The 19,245-nt window shown below is 34.5% G+C and overlaps 1 protein-coding gene across 2 annotated transcripts; it reads left to right on the top strand.

The window, feature by feature from the left end:
• Positions 1-1,703: 1,703 nt before the first annotated feature.
• On the top strand, positions 1,704-7,142 carry PABPC4L (poly(A) binding protein cytoplasmic 4 like). 2 transcript variants are annotated; one of them, XM_026454112.1, is made up of 2 exons: positions 1,704-1,831; positions 2,245-7,142. In XM_026454112.1, the coding sequence occupies exon 2, from the start codon at positions 2,465-2,467 to the stop codon at positions 3,575-3,577; it is 1,113 nt and encodes a 370-aa protein (XP_026309897.1). In that variant the 5' UTR covers positions 1,704-1,831; positions 2,245-2,464; the 3' UTR covers positions 3,578-7,142. The 2 variants fall into 2 exon arrangements, with proteins under 2 accessions (XP_026309897.1, XP_026309896.1); XM_026454111.1 differs by having other exon boundaries at positions 1,704-1,775.
• Positions 7,143-19,245: the final 12,103 nt, after the last annotated feature.

The raw sequence follows: 19,245 nt of genomic DNA on the forward strand, positions 1-19,245 counted from the left end.
TTATTGTCTTCTGCAAGTTAAACACATATTTTTAGTTTTCCAGTTCTTACATTAGAAAAGATCCCGCTAAATGAGGATTCATTTAGTCTTGCTACTCAGTGTGGTTCAGAGACCAGCAGAATTTGCATCACTCAGGAAGGAACTTGTTCGAAAAGTTGAATCTCAGGTCCACCTCAAGTTACTGAATCAGAATCTGCTTTTTCAACAAGATCACTGGTTTTTTCCTATGTCCAGTAAAGTTGAAAAAGTACTAAATTTGCCTTACATTAACTGATCCACCCAATTTAGATTTGCAGGTAATATTCCGCCCTGAAGAGGGGTTGTTTTACCCCAATGGGTCCTTTACCTGCCTGTTGCCATTGAGTCAACAGAAAGAGAGGAGGTTCTGTTAAGCAGAGCAGAAACTTTGTTGTTCAAAGAGTAGAGAAGGTGAGCTTCTCATTCACCTTCTTCCCAGGTGTGTGGAGAAGGGGGATTTTTAAGGTCTCTTAGAGCATGGAGGTGGAAACTAAGGATGGAAATTCCTGGAAAGAGGTGGGACTTTCCAGAGAAAACTAGAATGTGTGCAGTCTTGTGCTTTCTTTTGCACTGGGCACTTACTATATGCGCCTAGCAAAGGGCATTTCTCCCCACTGGGCAGAGATTTTAATATGATAAGGAAATGAGGATTCAGGTCTGTCTGGGTAGCACTGCCAAGCTGAGTTTTTATCTCATGGCTTGTTTGTGGCTACTGGCATCCTGCCTGGCTTTTGTTTCTGTAAGTAAGTACAACTGAGACCACAGGTTAATTTCATAGGTTCTGGGACTCTTTAAAAGAATCAAGGTCATGCTATGGTGACAGTAACTTATTGACTCCCAAAGATTCATTATGACTCAAATTTTAAGGATTCATTAGAATGGTACTAAGGAATTTTATTTAATGCTAAGGAAAATGAAATCAATGTTACTGGAAACCACTTATGTATCTGATATTATTATCCATTTCCAAATCTATTAACTCATTTCACACTTAAAATATCTCTAAGATAAGTGCCACTGCTTCCACGTAACTAGATGTGAAAGCTAACCTGAGGCTAAGATTTGTTCAATAAATACTGCACATCCCTTGTCTGCAAGTCCCTGAGAATAAAGTGCACATGGCTTCTATTGTTACAAAATATGCAATATTTTGTAATTAGACAAAGGCCAGGCAAGTACAGGGTAGTGTTAGAGTTTCTAAGAGGGAAACCTAAATTGTCAGAGGAGTTTAGAAAAAAAAAAGTATCTATTTGGAAAAAGCATTTTAACTTATTTCTGAAGAACACATTTTTATAAAGTTGGCTCTGAAAAAGGCTAGTGTGTCTTGGAGTTTCGTAAGGGGAACTAAGCAGCGGTTGAGGCTGGAGCATTTCAGGAATCCTGCAGAACTTCATAGAACAAGGTGCGGATGTTGGACCTTATCCAAAAGTCAAAGGAAGCCACTGGAGGGTTTGAAGCCAGGAAGTGACAGGCCCTGATCCACATTTGGAAAGGCTCTCACTCAGACCCATGCAAAGCCCTGCGGGCGGGTGGGTTTATTGGGGCCACTCCCCTCGGCTGCCTTTCTCCACCCCAGTCACCGCCTCCTGCTTCTCAGCTTAGCCATCTGAGGGGGGTGGGAAACGTGTAATAGGGGCGGGGGGAAGAAAAACGTTCTTAAAAAAATATTAAAAAGAAAACATCTCACTTGGCAGCCAGTGCGCGGGAAGTTCAGCGAGCGAGTTCCGGGCTTCCCGCCCGCCCGCAGAAGACCGCCGGTGAGCCCCCAGCCCCCGCCTGGCCCCCCCGCTCTGCCGTGTCCGTCAGTCAGTCGGTCTGTCAGCCTCCCCTTCCCCCACGCCTCCTTTCTCCGGGCACCGCGCGGGTCGGGAGGTCGGAGGGGCCCCCTAGGTGTTCAGGACGCCCTTGGTCCGCGTCGCTCCCGGCAGCGCCTCGGCGGCGGCGCTTGCAGAACCCGGTACCTGGCAGGTTCGGGTCTCTGCCGCGCAGAACCTCGCTGCCCATACTCCACGGCCCGGGCCTCCGACGCCTCCGCTTGTGGAGTTCTTCCCGAGCGGCTGTAACTTTAAACCACTCTGAGCGAGGCCTATTTTTATTCAGAAACCAGCGGCTAGGGCGTCTGTGGAGAATGCTCAGATGGAGGGCCAGCCCGCCACTTGAAGTTTTCTCACAAATCTGAGGGAAAAGAATGTCTTGTCCTAATAACCTCTCTTTGCGATTTCACAGCTCTGTTGCCACTTCGTAGCCAGATTGGTGGCCGTGGGGACCTTTGGATGAGGGTGTTGCCTGAGCTGGGGGAGCTGTGTCTGAACTCCATTGCTTGGTCTTTGTGTGGTGATCCCGAGGCCTCCACACTTTAGCCGGGCCAAAGCTGTGGCCTACTACCCCTCACGGGGATTGCTCCAAGAGCTCAGGGGGACAGGCTCGCAGTGGCAAGGACAAGGAGATGAGTGTAGCAGCCAAGTACCGCATGGCCTCCCTGTATGTGGGTGACTTGCATGCAGATGTCACCGAGGACCTGCTGTTCAGGAAGTTCAGCGCTGTGGGGCCCGTGCTGTCCATCCGCATCTGCAGGGACCAGGTCACCCGCCGCTCTCTGGGCTATGCCTACGTGAACTTCTTGCAGCTGGCTGATGCCCAGAAGGCGCTGGACACAATGAACTTTGACATCATAAAAGGCAAATCCATCCGTCTCATGTGGTCTCAGCGTGATGCCTACTTGAGGAGATCTGGAATTGGGAACGTGTTCATCAAGAATCTGGACAAATCTATTGATAACAAAACCCTTTATGAACATTTTTCAGGTTTTGGAAAGATTCTTTCCTCCAAGGTGATGAGTGATGATCAAGGCTCCAAGGGCTATGCATTTGTGCACTTTCAGAACCAGAGTGCTGCAGACAGGGCCATTGAAGAGATGAATGGAAAACTACTCAAGGGCTGCAAGGTGTTTGTTGGCAGATTCAAAAACCGAAAAGATCGTGAAGCTGAACTCAGAAGCAAAGCCAGTGAATTCACCAATATTTACATCAAAAACTTTGGAGGTGACATGGATGATGAGAGATTGAAGGACGTTTTCAGCAAATATGGCAAAACTCTGAGTGTTAAGGTGATGACAGATTCCAGTGGGAAATCCAAAGGCTTTGGCTTTGTGAGTTTCGATAGCCATGAGGCTGCCAAGAAAGCTGTTGAAGAAATGAATGGAAGGGACATAAATGGGCAGCTGATTTTTGTAGGCCGGGCGCAAAAGAAAGTAGAGCGACAGGCTGAGTTAAAGCAAATGTTTGAGCAGCTGAGAAGGGAACGAATTCATGGGTGCCAGGGAGTAAAGCTCTATGTTAAGAACCTTGATGACACCATTGATGATGAAAAACTACGAAACGCATTTTCTTCATTTGGATCAATTAGCAGAGTTAAGGTAATGCAGCAAGAGGGCCAGAGCAAAGGGTTTGGCTTTATCTGCTTCTCCTCTCCAGAGGATGGTACTAAAGCAATGACTGAGATGAATGGCCGCATCTTGGGCTCCAAACCTATTAGCATTGCCGTGGCCCAGAGATATTAGGAAAGATAAAAATACCTTCCCAGTTAGCCTCTGCAGCAGTTGGGGAAATGATAGTGATCTCTGCCTGAATTGACCTCAGTAAATTTCATATTCCACATGATGGGTGCTTAGTTTAGTGAATTTTATGATAAAACGTTTTTTATACAAAGCCATTTTATTTCTTTTTTGGAAAAATAAATGGAGCTTAGTTCATTTTACAGAGGCACATTTTCTAATTTTAATATTGCATATTTTTCTTATTTTGATGTGTTCATAGCAATAAGTATGAATAGATATATTTTTATTACATTTGAACCAAATGAAATAAGGTAATTATTTGAATTTATTGCATATTTTATTATTTTAGTAATATTGCTAGCTTTAATTTCTTCTATGAAAATATGCTCAAAATAGTTCTTACACCTAAAGATTCCAAAGTATTTTTACTGACAGAAATTTTCTAATTTTTCATCCAAGTTTTGAGAAATCAGACTTTTAGAAATTTATAGTATAAATTTAAAGATCTAATTTCATTTTGAATAAATGCTTAAAGTACTCAGATATAGTTGAATTTATTTTAAATTTGTATCCTGACATGCTTGTTTTTCGGATGGTTTAAATTAAGATGATGGAGGTTTTTAATGTTGCCTGAAAACTGGCTTTATTTGTTTTGTTCTTTCCATTAGTTTACTATAATTCAGGTACTTTCTCGTTAATCTAAATTGTAACTTGCACTGTAAAACCTTAACTTCTACATTCCTTAAGTTATATATCTGTATCAACTCAGGTGACCCAAAGTTGGCATGGTCTTAAATCTCTTCATACCTATATGGCTTAATATTTTCCCTTAAATTTTTACCAGATGCTATTATTATGAAAGTCATATATACAGATTGTAGAAATTCTGTTTAAAAACTTTTAAAATCAGTTTTATATCGTTTTGTGTAGTGATATTCTCTTAGGGTTCAGAAAAGTAAGTTCCTCTATTTTTATAAACTCACATCTCCTTTTATTAGACTATGGCAGCTATGTAACTCATTAAGGTTCACTTTTAGCCTTCATTGATCAGAAAGTCACTGACCGATTTTCTGATAAATTGAAGTTACATCACTTATTCTGTTTCTAGCACAATTTTTAGTTTAGAACCATTCCCCTATTTCCCTTTCTCTCCTGCCTTTCATCTATATTCCTCAGCTTTTTAAAATACTTTCTAAAGGATTTTTGTTTGTTTGTTTGTTTTATGTGGGCTTTTAATATGTGCTGCTTCAAATCCATTTGGAAATCTTGGCAAGAGTTTTTTATTTACATTTAAATAATTGCTTTACAAATTCTGATTCATACCAAAGGTACATAGCAAGCAAGTGCTTTTGCTTTTACTGTTTTCATATTTTTACTTGGCTTAGTTATTTCTTATAACTATTGTTCACATCCTCTATTTCATATATTACTAATATAAAATAAATACTAAAATATTTTTTGGCAATACCTCAGTTTATGAATGAGAAAAATTTGTTACCTTTTATTTTTATAGAAATTATGCATATGTTCTTTGCACATTTTCTAAAATAAAAATATTTTAGTCCATAAAAAGATTGCATATAATTGTATTATGCAAACCAATTCCCTATTATAATTTGTTACATATTTTTCTGTTTTTTTCTCTCTCTACATATATACATACACCTAGGTAATTTACGAAAATTAGGATAATATTACAAATGTTGTTTGAAATTGTTTTCTTAATTAAACAATATGCTATGGTCAACTTCTATGCTCACAATAATCATTTGTGTTATAATCTGAGTGACTTACGTTTTGTTCAATGACTGTACCAAAATATAACTAATTTCTTATTGATAAACTTATATGTTGCTAGATAATTTCTTCCTTTTTTCTTTCTTCCTCTATCATAAATGACTTGGAGATTAACATCCTTGCAAATTTGTATATGCAAATATGTCTGTTTTCTTAAGAAAATGTTTAGAAGTGGAATTAATGACTAAAAAAGACTCAGTTTTAAAAAGTAATATTGATAAATATTGCTTAAATGCTGTCCAGAATACTTGTGGCACTGACATTTCCATTGTCATTGTAGGAGAATGCCTATTTCCATATGCTCCAAGAAACAAGGGTTTTTTTAAAAAGTTGTTGGTCAATTCAACATGATATGTAAAACAAACCATTTCATCATTGCTTTATTTCACTTTTGTAAATTACAAAAGTTAAACAGCATTTGTGTACTCAATGACCATTTGTATTTTCATACTTATGAGTTAATGTCTCATGATCATAATTTATTTTCTTGTTGGAGTGTTTTTTCTTTACATGGATTTTTAGATTTCTTTGCATATTACAACATTTTAGACTTTTTCACCTGATATTTCATTTTCTTTACAGTTTTGAAGATTATTCCAAAATTAAATGTTAAGCTGGAAAGTTTCAGTATTTTACTTAAATGGCTTTGATGTCATGCTTCAAAATATTTTGAACACTTTAAATATATTCATTCACACAAATATATATACACCCACACAATTTATCTGTATTGTGTTTATGACTTTCAGAATTTCATATTCTCCATGCTTTTAACTAAAATTTTGGTGCATAAAAAGTATCTTATATAAAACCTATAGTAAATCTTTTAAAAATGTGCTTTTCCATCTTTAATAACATATGTTTTGGTAAATACCTGATTCAGAGAGCCAATGAATTAGAGTTGGCATATGAGTTTCACATAGATTCTTATACTAGGTGAGTATTTACCAAAACATATATCAGAAGCAGAAAGCTGCTGAAAAGTTTTTACCAGAGAAGAAGACTGGAAAGTGTATTAAGTGTGCCTGGCCTTGACATCTTATTCTGTATAATCTAGTCTCCATCTTAATTCAGAAAAACTAATCTGTAAAACTGTTCAAATATTGGAACCATATTTGATAATGCTTACATATATTTTCAAGATAATATCAGGAAACAGAGTTCTGTCATGTATGTAAGGAATTAATAGGACATAACATCAGATGTCTAGATGAATTATAGCTGTGGCTTAATTACACAATAATCTGCCTTCTTAGTAGAAATTGCTTATTTTCAGCATTTACTGTAAAAAAGTGACTAAGTTTATAAAAATATACAATCCTATGGATTTCTTTATTTTATTTAAATTTTGTTCATTCTAATTCTTTTTGGTGCGTGATAATAGCAAGTTATCTTAGTGGAAAATACAGATTCATTCATTAAAGGGTATTAAATCTTTTGTGCCCAAGTGCCTTAATAGATAAGTAGAATGTTAACTTTTCTGATAAGCATTCCAGTAAAAACTAATGTACATAGATATGCCTTGAGCCACTGTTTCTACTTTCACCCGTCTCTCCACACATATTGCCACGTCTGCTGTGTAATTGCCTGCTTATGTGTACAACCTAAATATATTATTTTAACATTTAATCTTTTCAATTTCAAATAGGAATTTATAGTTGGTAAAAATAAAAATTTTAAAGTGATTTCATATTGTCATTTTCATGTTCTCAATATTGTTATAGATCCCCTGAGAAAATGTCAAATAAAATATAATATTTCAGAGTTGAAAGCATGTTTGAAAATGATTTTTATTTATTATAAAGTATTTCTGATTTTCCAAAGATCAGTTATCTTAAGAGTGAACTGAAAATTGCTTGTGTTTTTTAGTGAAGATACTTGTATTGCAGCTTTTCAAGGACAATTTCTTTATGAACTAGTATTTCTTTTTTAAGTTACTCATAATTATGAGCTCACAATTGAAAACAAAACACTAATATACATCAAGTTTTAGTGAGGAATAATTAACTATTTTAAAGACATTTATGAATTTATTGTTAAATTCAACTAACCTGTCAAGTGCTTAGAATTGGTTTACTCATAGTACGTTTGGAAATATGCCCCATAATATAATTTAAAAAATAGATATAATAAAACAATAGAGGAAGAATATAATTTTAAAAACTATACACTTTCAAAAGTAGAACAAATTAAATACCCTCAGTATACTTTTGACATATATATATCTCCCAAGTGTATGTGTACTCAAGTCCGAGTTACACATACACTTGGATTTGAATTTGATAAAGTCAGAGTATTTTGCAGGTTTTCCCAGAGGAAATGTGTATAATTCAGTGTTGGTTTTGTCTCATCGTCTTGTCATATTTTAGAGTTCACAGAATGCTCTGAACTAAATTGTAGTTGCCCTGAATGAAACAATTGCATCCAAACAAGAAGGAAATGCATCTTCTTAGTGGCGTTCTTAACTGTAGTAGAGAAAACACCTTAACTTCTGAGAGAGATTCATAATTTGAACAATGATATTTCATCAGATTTTATTAACCCATTTATATTTACATCATCTTATATATTTAAAAAATCCTTATTTTGAAGTTTTGTCAAACACTAATAGCACATTTGAGTTGCGAAGGCAGTATCACTGAAGTGGCAGATATAATTATTGTTTTTATTTTTGCATTCAGTGAATACCAGTCATATTTCATTTTTTGTTTGTTTTTACAATCAGTATCTTCAGAAGAATTTTCTTATTTCAGGAAGCCATGTCTAATGGTCTTGTAGGGCATCACAATTTTGATTTACATTTAATTTCATCTTCGTACATGTGCTAGTAGCAGCCAATATTAATTCCTTGAAGTTAAAGTAAGCCTTTATAATAGTAGTTCCAGCAAATCTTTGTTAATCAAAGACATGCCTCAATTTGAATGCAAGCCAAATCTTAGAATTATAACTAGATTGTTTTGACACATTATTATTTTACTGAATTACCATAGGAAACATTAGAAACCTAGTATTATTCACCACTCTAGTCACTAACATTTTATATATAGTTTGTATACTAATGATATTTATATTGTATACATTGCAATTGTCAAAAGGCCATCAGTTATATGGTACTCCAATTTTTAATATTTATTTTGATTTTAACTAAAAAGATATTGGTAAATGCCAATTTGATCATATCATTCTTCTCCTTAAAAACCTTTCATGGCCTTCCATTACTCTTAAAATTGGGTATAAATCTTTACTGTGTCCTAGGAGGCCTTGCATTCTCTGGTCCTTGTGTATTCTTTAAATCTTTTCTTGTGCTACTATTTCCCTTTGTCAATATACTGGAAATTAATTGGTCTTGTTTCAACTCCTTTAAAACTGTCAGGCTACTTCCTACCTCACTAAAAGCTTTAACCTTTTAACAGATAGAAGACTGTGTATTGTACAGGTGGAACAAATCTTCCAACTGATTTATGAAAAAATATATGGTGAAAGCATTTAATTACCTCCTAGAAAAAAAGGTATTTATAGGTATAGGTAGCCAGGAATAGGTTTTTGTTTCAGAATTCTCAGTGTAAGTTTTATTGGTTCTGTTTATGTGACATTCTTTTTCTTAAGCAATCACTGTAGCCAAGGTAATGAGACTTGCTGATTAACTAGGATTAGGTAACATATTCAAACATTGAGCAAAAATATCCTTGACCAAGAAAGGTAGAGGTTGTTTTTCAAGGAAAAATCAAGACACGAGTGCTGAAAAAAGTGTGAATTGCTATAGAATGAATCTTCCCCCACACCAGAATCTACAATAGATGATCTATTACAGATAAACTATTCCCAGTGCCTGGAATACTCTCCTTTAATTTTAATCTGAGTGACTGTTGCTTATCTATTTTCAAGCACAGTCTTTTGAACTCTCAGTAATCCTATTTCTCTCTCTACTTTGCTAGCATAGCACTTATTAGATGAGCAAAATAAAACTTCTCCATTCCCAAGGCAGGCAACATAACTTTTTTTTTTTTTTTTTTTTTTTTTTTTTTTTTTTTTTTAGTAGCTGGCTCATTAATTAATCCTCATTTATCAGTTGAAAAACTTATTACACATAATCACCTACTCTTCTCTATTTCTCAATACATGTGACTACACTGCTAACCCAATATATGGCCTGAAAAGTTCTGTCTTTTTCAGGTTTCTTTTACTATACAGGTGAATATAAAAGCATGACATTCCAAGTTAAGTTCAGGAAGTGACAGAAGAACATTCTTAAGTTTCAAGATCTAAGCCACAGTTTTTATCCATGTTTTTTAATTCTCTAAAATTTATTTTACTGAATACTTATATGGATATAACTAACTACTCTTTTTTCTATCAGTCTAATGTTCTAATGTTTCTTTTATACCTCTCTCTAGGGACCCTCGTGGAAAGACCAGGTGTTTGGGCGAGATCTAGATATTCTTATGCTTCTGAACTTGCTAATATCAGAAGCCATCCAAACCAGACTAGATTAAATATTGATGCCCAACATGGACTTGGGCTCATATACACAGTCTAGAATTTGGGAGCCAAATCAAAATATGTAAATAATCTTCTTTTCAAAATGGAAATATTTTTCTTTTTTCTTTCTCTCAAGGGACAGGAAAGTCTCCCTATAAGATGTTAACCTACAAAAACTATGATACCTTTTTTCAAAATTACATCACATATGAAAGTGTTACAGGGAGAAAAAGAGTAAGTCTCTTGGAGAAGCCGGGGAAGATCATCTTCAAATATTTATATTTAAAAAAATACATTATTTTAAGTAATAGCTCATTCTTCACATTTCTACTTTTTCATATTTTAGGATATAGGATGAGTATATTTATTTGTGGGATATCTGATCTTATTCTAGAAGGATCATTTGGAAAAACTCTGTTGCATAATAAAAAGTAAAGTAAGTTTCAACTCTTTAAAAGGACGAAGTAGGGGATAGAGAGGAGTATTCAGTAGAAAATCTCTGCTTCTTACTGAATCTTTTATCGGGTATTGGCTTACGAAGTGCATACACTATGGCAGCACAAAACTAAATAACTTTAGGCAAAAAAAAAAGGTGGGCAAATCAACATATTGATGAGGGATATTCATTTAGGTAATTTTAATTATGTAGAACTTACGTTAAAGAGGTAATATCCACAATAGAAAATTGCAGAAATTTTAAGCATGTAACTTAATGATTTAAAGTGTGTATTTTTTGTAACTACCACTCAAGTCAAGAAATAGAACATTACCTGTACCCCTCCAACTCTCTCCCAATCACTTGTCTGTCTCACTTATTCAAATATAAACTCTATCTTGACTTCAAACTCTAAAGTTTAATCTTGATTACCTTAAATTTTATTCAAATTGATTCATAAAGCATGAATCCTCTTGTGTCACATACTTTTACTCAGCATATTTTAGTGAGATTCATTTCATACCACTGAGTTTAGTAGTAGTGTGCTGATTGTCATCGTCATATTCTTCTGTTGTGAGACTGTATGACAAATTATTTATTCTTTCACCATGAATAAACATTTGGGTTGCTTTTGTGTTAGAACAATAACAAGTAATGCCACTATAAAAATTATCATAGATGTCTTTCTTTTTGACTGAGATATAATTCAGATAGTATAAATTTAACTGTTTTCAGGTATAAATTTGCTGGGTTTTAGTGTATTCACAAGATTGTGCAAAATCACCACTATCTAATTTTGGTATATTTCCATCACATCACAACAAAACCTCAGGCCAAGGAGCAGTCACTTCCCAGTCTCCTCTCCTGACAGCCTCTGGCAACCATAATATAGTCTGTGTCTCTAGGAATTTGTGTATTCTAGACCTTTCATATGTACATACGTATAGTATAAATAGTATTATATAATATATGATCTTTTGTTTCTGCCTTCTTTCACTTAATTTTTTAAAGTTTCATCCATGTTGGAGCGTGTATCAGTACTTCATTTCTCTTTGTGACTGTATAATATTCATTTGTGTGAATAAAACACATTTTGTTTATTCATATAGCATTTGATGGACATTTGGAATGTTTCTACTCTGGCTATAATGAATAACACTACTATGAACATTCAAGTACAGGATTTTAGATGAATAAATGTTTTCAGTTCTCTTGGTTATATTAATAAGCAAAGAGAGTTTCTTATTGTCTTTATCAATTTTATTCATCTTTTCCAAAAACCAACTTTTGGCCTCATTCACTTTTTCTATTGTTTTTCTATTCTTAATTTTGTTTATTTCTGATGTAATCTGTACCATTTCCTTTTTTTTTTTTTTTTTTTTTTTTTTTTTGCTTGCTTTGGGTTTCTGTGCTTTTTCATTTGTATTTTCTTAAGATAAGAAGTTAGGATACTGATTTGAAATTTTTACTTTTTTTAAATATAGATATTTACAGTTATACACGCCCTTCAGCATGGCTTTAGGGGCAACCAATATGTTGGTGTGTTGTGTTTTTGTTTTCATTGATCTTAAACTGCTTTGGTATGTGTTTTGTTTTCATTGAAACCAAAGTATTTTCTAATTTCCCTTTTGATTTCTTCTTTGACTCGTTGAGGATTTAGCAGTTTGTTTTTAATTTCTATATATTTATATATTTCCCAAATTATTTTCTGATATTAATTGATAATATCATTCCATTGTGGCTGATGAACATACATTTTATTATTTCAATCCTTTTTTAACATTTATTTAGACTTACTTTATAGCTAACGTGGCGTATTCTGAGGAATGTTTCATGTGTACTTGAAAAGAACTGTGCATTCTGCTGTTATTGGCTGGAGTACTGTATAAATATGTGTTAGGTGCAGTTGGTGTATGCTATTGTTCCAGTCATGTATTTCCTTTTTAATTTTCTCTCTGGTTGAAGCATATGGAATAAGCAAGCAAAATATCAGTTAAGACATAGAGTAGGACAAATGGACCCAATTGACATATATAGAATCAAGAGAAAACAACTGCAGAACACGTTAGTTTTATGTATAAGTGGAATATTTTCAATCATGTACCCAATAATGAGCCATAAACATAGCCACAATACATTTCAAGAGACGAATATCACACTGAATATTTCTACTGTCAATTATGCAATTCAACTAAGGATCAAGAAGAATATATAAGTAGAAAATCCTTACATATTCAGAAATTAAGAGATACACTATGAAAGCACAATGGACATTTAAAATATTTTAAATTGAGGCTGGGTGCAGAGCCTCATGCCTGTAATCCCAGAACCTTGGGAGGTCGAGGTGGGCATATCACCTGAGGTCAGGCGTAAGACACCAGCTTGGCCAATGTGGAGAAGCCCCGTCCCTACTAAAAATATCAAAATTAGCTGGGCGTGGTGAGGTATGCCTGTAATTGCAGCTACTGCGGAGGCTGAGGCAAGATAATGGCTTGAACTCGGGAGGCAGAGGTTACAGTGAGCCGAGATCGCACCACACCACTCCAGCTTGGGTAACAGAGCAAGACTCTGTCTTCATATATATATGTATGTGTGTGTGTGTGTGTGTGTGTGTATAATACTCAATTCATATATACATATAAATTGAGTATTGTACAATGATTATATAAATTATCCAAACTTATGAGAAGTATTACAGTCATGCTTTGTGGTTTATTTGTAGTCATAAAAATGTATATAGTAGAAAAGAAAATGTTGAAGAAATGAGCTAAGTGTTCATCTCCAGAAATTGGGAAAAGGACAGGAATTAGAATAAAGTAAAAGAAAATTAAGAATAAAAATTAAAGAAATAGAAAAAAGGAAGCCCAAAACCACCTAAGAACTGAAGGGTGTCTTGTATAGGCATGAGAGATTCTACTTCGTTTGTAAATTGCTTCAAAGTTACCACATTATTCTAACAACAACTGAAAAACTTAACAGACTGAAAAATCAACAACTCTTAGATATGTCAGAGAAGTGTGTGTCAGGGCAAACCACTGTCTCGAAAATTAGAGAGGCAGATAGACAGATAAAGAGAATTACAATTTAGCATAACAGAGGCTCACAAGCAGAAACCTATATGGTAACCAGTACTCAAGTAGGAAAATATAAACTGTAATGGTATTGCTGATGGCTTAATGCAGATAAGCCTGAGAGATCAAAACTGCAGGCAGACACAGTCCTTGGGGGTTCCCACACTTTTGTGAGTTTTACTTTACTTCCAGGAGCTTTCCCAGGAGCTCTCCCAGTTTCTCACAGTGAAGAACAGAGTAAAATTATTTTATGATTCTTACCGGGTAAGGGGAAGATGATATTTTGTTATACTTAATAAGACCTACCCTCAAGAGAAACTATTTTCCCAGAGCCTAACCTAGGGGGTTTTGTTAGACCTTGACCAAATCAAGGGAAGGTAAATACACAATTCAGTCAACTCTAGTTATTCCATACGAAGGAAGGCCTTGAAAAAATGAAAACAAAACCAACAAAAACAAAAATGAAAGCATTTATGAAGTTCACAGTGCAAGGGCACAGACTCACTAAAAGACTGAAATCTAATCATAAGACTACAGAATACTTCCTTTCCACCCACATCTTACCACTTACATTACTAAAGACCTAGGTACTACAGTTCTTTTCACCACCTGTGTGTAAAAGGAACGCACACACATACACACACACACACACGGTATATATGTGAATGTATATACACATGGTAAAATAAACTATATACACACACCATTTATACTATGTATATGTGTGTGTATATGTATGTGTACCATGTATATCTGTATGTATACCATATATACCATGTATATGTGTGTGTACATATATATACACACACAGTAAAAGGAACATATATATATACACACACACACACATCTGCCTGTCAACAAAAAAGGTATATATTTGCCTGTCAACAAAATTGGGGAGATATGTTGGTATTATCAAATCATGAATTTAAACAACTTCAGTTAATATGTTAAGAGCTCTAACGGAAAAAGTAGACAATATGCAAGAATAGATGGAAAATGTATGCAGAGAGAAGAGAATTCTAAGAAATCATCAAAAGAAATTCAAGAGATCAAAAACACTGTAACAGAAATGAAGAATGCCTTTGATGGGCTCATTATTAGTAGATTGGATAAGGCTGAGGAGAAAAATCCCTGAGCTTGAGAATACATTGACAGAAACTTACAAAACGAAAAACACAGTGAAGAAAACACCAAAAAATTTATCCAAGAACTGTGGGACTACAGAAGGTATAACATATAAATAATGAAAACATTAAGTGAAGAAGAAAGAGAGAATGAAACAAAATAAATACCTGAAACAATAATGACTAAGAATTTTTCAAAATTAACATCATACATCCGACAACAGATTCTGGAAGCTCAGAGAACACTGAGCAGGATAATAAAAAACAATACAAAACTATGCCAGGAAGTATCATATTCAAACTGCAGAAAAATAAAGATAAAGAAAAAGTTTTGAGAAAAGAGGAAAATGATATCTTATCTAAAGATGAGTAACTGAGTTCTTAGTAACCATGCAAGCAAGAAGTTAAGATTTAAAGTGTTGAGAGAAAAGAAAATAAAACCAACAAACAACAACTTCTCCATCTTAGAATTTGTATTCTGCAAGATCATTCTTCAAAAGTAAAGGATAAATGAAAAACTTCGCCAAACTAACAAAAATTGAGAGGATTTGTTGCCAGTACACCTGCCTTGCAAGAGATGTTAGAAGTTCTGCAGAGAGAAGGGAAATATTTTAAGTAAATAATTAACATCTACATAAAGAAAGGGAGATCCAGGTGAATAAATAATTGAAGGTAAAATAAAAATATAATTTATCTTCCCTTTAATTGACCTACCAAATAAAAGTTCATCCAAAATCATTATAGCAACAATGCATCTGATTATGTGTGATCATGAACTGGGCACTGTGGATATTAACCACTTCATGGGCATACACTTGCCCTTGTATTACACCAGAAGTGGTATAGTGTTGTTATTTTTTCTTTGTAATTAGTGGACATGGATTAGTTGGAAAGTATACGGTAATATCTAGAGCAACCACACACACACACACGCACACACACACACACACACGAAAAATTAAAGAAGTATAATGGATATGCTAAGAAAGAGAGAAAATAGAACTATGTAAAATGTCCGGTTAAAATTATAAAAGTTAGAAAAAGTGTGGAAGACATAAAAAAGAGGGAAAACATAAGCACCAAATAAAAAATGAAAACAAATATGACCTATATTAATCCAACTAAATAAAAATTACTTTAAACATCAGTGGTCTACAGATACCAATTAAATGACAGAAATTAGCAGATTGTATAACAAACAATATATCTTGTATATAAGAAAGTTACTTTAAATATAAAGTCACAGGTAAATTAAAAGTAAAGGAATGAAGAAAGTAAGGAGATGAAATCTGCTAACACTAATAAAAAGAAAGCGGGAGTATCTATATTAATATCAGACAAAGCCGACTTCAAAGTAATTTATCAGGGAGAAAAGAAGGGCATTACATAATAATTAAGGAGTCAATTCTCCAAAAATACATATTGATTCTTAATGTGTATGTGCCTGAAAACAGAGTGTCAAAATATTTGAGATGAAAACTAATAGACCTTCAAGGAAAAATAAATGAAAATCTATATATAAATCTACTATTATAGTTGTAGACTTCGACACCTCTTTATCAAAAATGAACAGACAGAGGCAGGCAGAAAATTAGTAAAGACATAATTCAACTCATCAGCACCATCAGTCACCTGGATATAATAGAAATCTATTTATTCCTTCATCTAGTATTGCCCATTCAAGGTAAAACCTATCAGCAGACTAGGAATAGAGAGGAACTTGCTCAACTTGATTTTTTAAAAATCTATAAAAAACACCCTATAGCTATTATCATACTTAATGGTAAGAAACTTGAAGCTTCCCTGCCAAAATCAGAAACAAGGTAAGGATGTCCCCTGTCACCACTATTGCTTTTTAACGGTGTACTGGAAGTTCTAGCTGATAAAATATAACTCAAAAAGGAAATAAAATGTATACCAGTTTGGAAGGAATAAAATGATGTTTATTCACAGATGACATGATCATCTATACAGAAAATCCAAAAGAATCAATAAAAAATATATTGAACTGATAAGCAATCATAGCAAGCTTGCAGGATACAAGTTTAATACACAAAAGTCAATTCCTTTTCTATGTATCAGCAATGAACAAACTGAAATTGAACTTTAAAACTCATTATCATTTATATTAATAGCTTAAAAATTATGTATTTAGTTATAAATATAAAAATATGTGTAGAATATGTATATAAGAAAACTATGAAACTGATAAAATAAAGAAGAACTTAACAAATATTCTGTGTTCATGGTTAAGAAGATTCAGTATTATCACAATATCAGTTCTTCCCAAATTAGTCGACAGATCCAGTGAAATCTCAATAAAAATCCCACTATGTTCTTTTGGTGGATATTGACAGACTGATTCTACAGTTTATATGGAGAAGTAAAAGACCTATAATAGCCAATACAATATTGAAGTAGATCAACAAATGTGGAGGACACTAACCCAATTCAAGACTTATTATAAAGCGATAACGATCAAGACAATGTGGTATTGAGAAAAGATCAGTTAAATCGATGAAACAGAATAGAGAGCCCGTGAATAGAACCACATATAGTTGACTTATCTATAACAAATGTACAAAGAGAATACAAGTGAGAAAAGATAGTCTTTTCAACACATTTGATAGAATAATTGGACATGCATATGTAAGTAAATTTATCCAGACACAGACCTTGTACTTTCCACAAAAATTAACTCAAAATGGATCATAGACTTACATGCAAAACTCTAAAACTTCTAGGAGACAACATAGGAGAAAATCTAGATGACTTTGAAAGTGACAATGACTTTTCTTTTTATTATTATTGTACTTTAAGTTCTAGGGTACACATGAACAACATGCAGGTTTGTTACATATGTATACATGTGCCATGTTGGTGTGCTGTACCTGTTAATTAGTCATTTACATCAGGTATATCTCCTAATGCTATCCCTCCTACTTCCCCCGACCCCACGACAGGCCCCAGTGTGTGATGTTCCCCACCCTGTGTCCAAGTGTTCTCATTGTTCAATTCCCACCTATAAGAACAGGCAGTGTTTGGTTTTCTGTCCTTGTGATAGTTTGCTCAGAATGATGGTTTCCAGCTTCATCCATGTCCCTACAAAGGACATGAACTCATCCTTTTTTATGGTGTATTTGTGTCACAGTTTCTTAATCCAGTCTATCATTGATGAACATTTGGGTTGATTACAAGTCTTTGCTATTGTAAATAGTGCCATAATAAACATATGTGTGCATGTGTCTTTATAGCAGCATTATTTATAATCCTTTGGGTATATGTCCAGTAATGGGATGGCTGGGTCAAATGATATTTCTAGCTCTAGATCCTTGAGGAGTTGCCACACTGTTTCCCACAATGGTTGAGCTAGTCTACAGTCCCACCAACAGTATAAAAGCATTCCTATTTCTCCACATCCTCTCCAGCATCTGTTGTTTCCTGACTTTTTAATGATCGTCATTCTAACTGGTGTGAGGTGGTATCTCATTGTGGTTTTGATTTGCATTTTTCTGATGGCCAGTGATGATGAACATTTTTTCCTGTGTCTGTTGGCCGCATAAATGTCTTCTTTTGAGAAGTGTCTGTTCATATCCTTTGGCCACTTTTTGATGGGGTTGTTTGATTTTTTCTTCTAAATTTGTTTAAGTTCTTTGTAGATTCTGGACATTGGCCCTTTGTCAGATGGGTAGATTGCAAAAATTTTCTCCCAATCTGTAGGTTGCCTGTTCACTCTGAGGGTAGTTTCTTTTGCTGCGCAGAAGTTCTTTAGTTTAATTAGATCCCATTTGTCAATTTTGGCTTTTGTTGCCATTGCTTTTGGTGTTTTATTCATGAAGTGTTTGCCCATGCCTATGTGCTGAATGGTATTGCCTAAGTTTTCTTCTAGGGTTCTTATGGTTTTATGTCTAACATTTAAGTTTTTAATCCATCTTGAATTAATTTTTATATAAGGTGCAAGGAAGGGATCCAGTTTCAGCTTTCTACGTATGGCTAGTCAGCTTTGTCAGCACCATTTATTAAATAGAGAATCCTTTCCCCATTTCTTGTTTTTGTCAGGTTTGTCAAAGATCAGATAGTTGTAGATGTGTGATATTATTTCTGGGGGCTCTATTCTGTTCCATTGGTCTATATCTCTGTTTTGGTACCAGTATTAAACTGTTTTGGTTACTGTAGCCTTGTGATATAGTTTGAAGTCAGGTAGCATGATGCCTCCAGCTTTGTTCTTTTGGCTTAGGATTGTCTTGGCAATGCAGGCTCTTTTTGGTTCCATATGTACTTTAAAGTAGTTGTTTTTCCCCCAATTCTGTGAAGAAAGTAATTGGTAGCTTGATGGGGATGGCATTGGATATATAAATTACCTTGGGCAGTATGGCCATTTTCACAACATTGATTCTTCCTATCCATAGCATGGAATGTTTTTCCATTTGTTTGTGTCCTCTTTTATTTTGTTGATTAGTGGTTTGTAGTTCTCCTTGAAGAGGTCCTTCACATCCCTTGCAAGTTGAATTCCTAGGTATTTTATTCTCTTTTAAGCAATTGTAAATGGGAGTTCACTCATGATTTGGCTCTCTGTTTGTCTGTTATTTGTGTATTGGAATGCTTGTGATTTTTGCACATTGATTTTGTATCCTGAGACTTTGCTGAGGTTGCTTATCAGCTTAAGGAGATTTTCGGCTGAGATGATGGGGTTTTCTAAATATACAATCATGTCATCTGCAAACAGGGACAATTTGACTTCCTCTTTTCCTAATTGAATACATT

The sequence above is a fragment of the Piliocolobus tephrosceles genome, chromosome 3, assembly GCF_002776525.5.
Source record: "Piliocolobus tephrosceles isolate RC106 chromosome 3, ASM277652v3, whole genome shotgun sequence".
NCBI classification, from domain to species: Eukaryota; Metazoa; Chordata; class Mammalia; order Primates; family Cercopithecidae; genus Piliocolobus; species Piliocolobus tephrosceles.

What these genes read in the sequence shown, in the direction of transcription:
- PABPC4L (XM_026454112.1), top strand. Translation starts at nt 2,465, where the DNA reads ATGAGTGTAGCAGCCAAGTACCGCATGGCCTCCCTGTATGTGGGTGAC.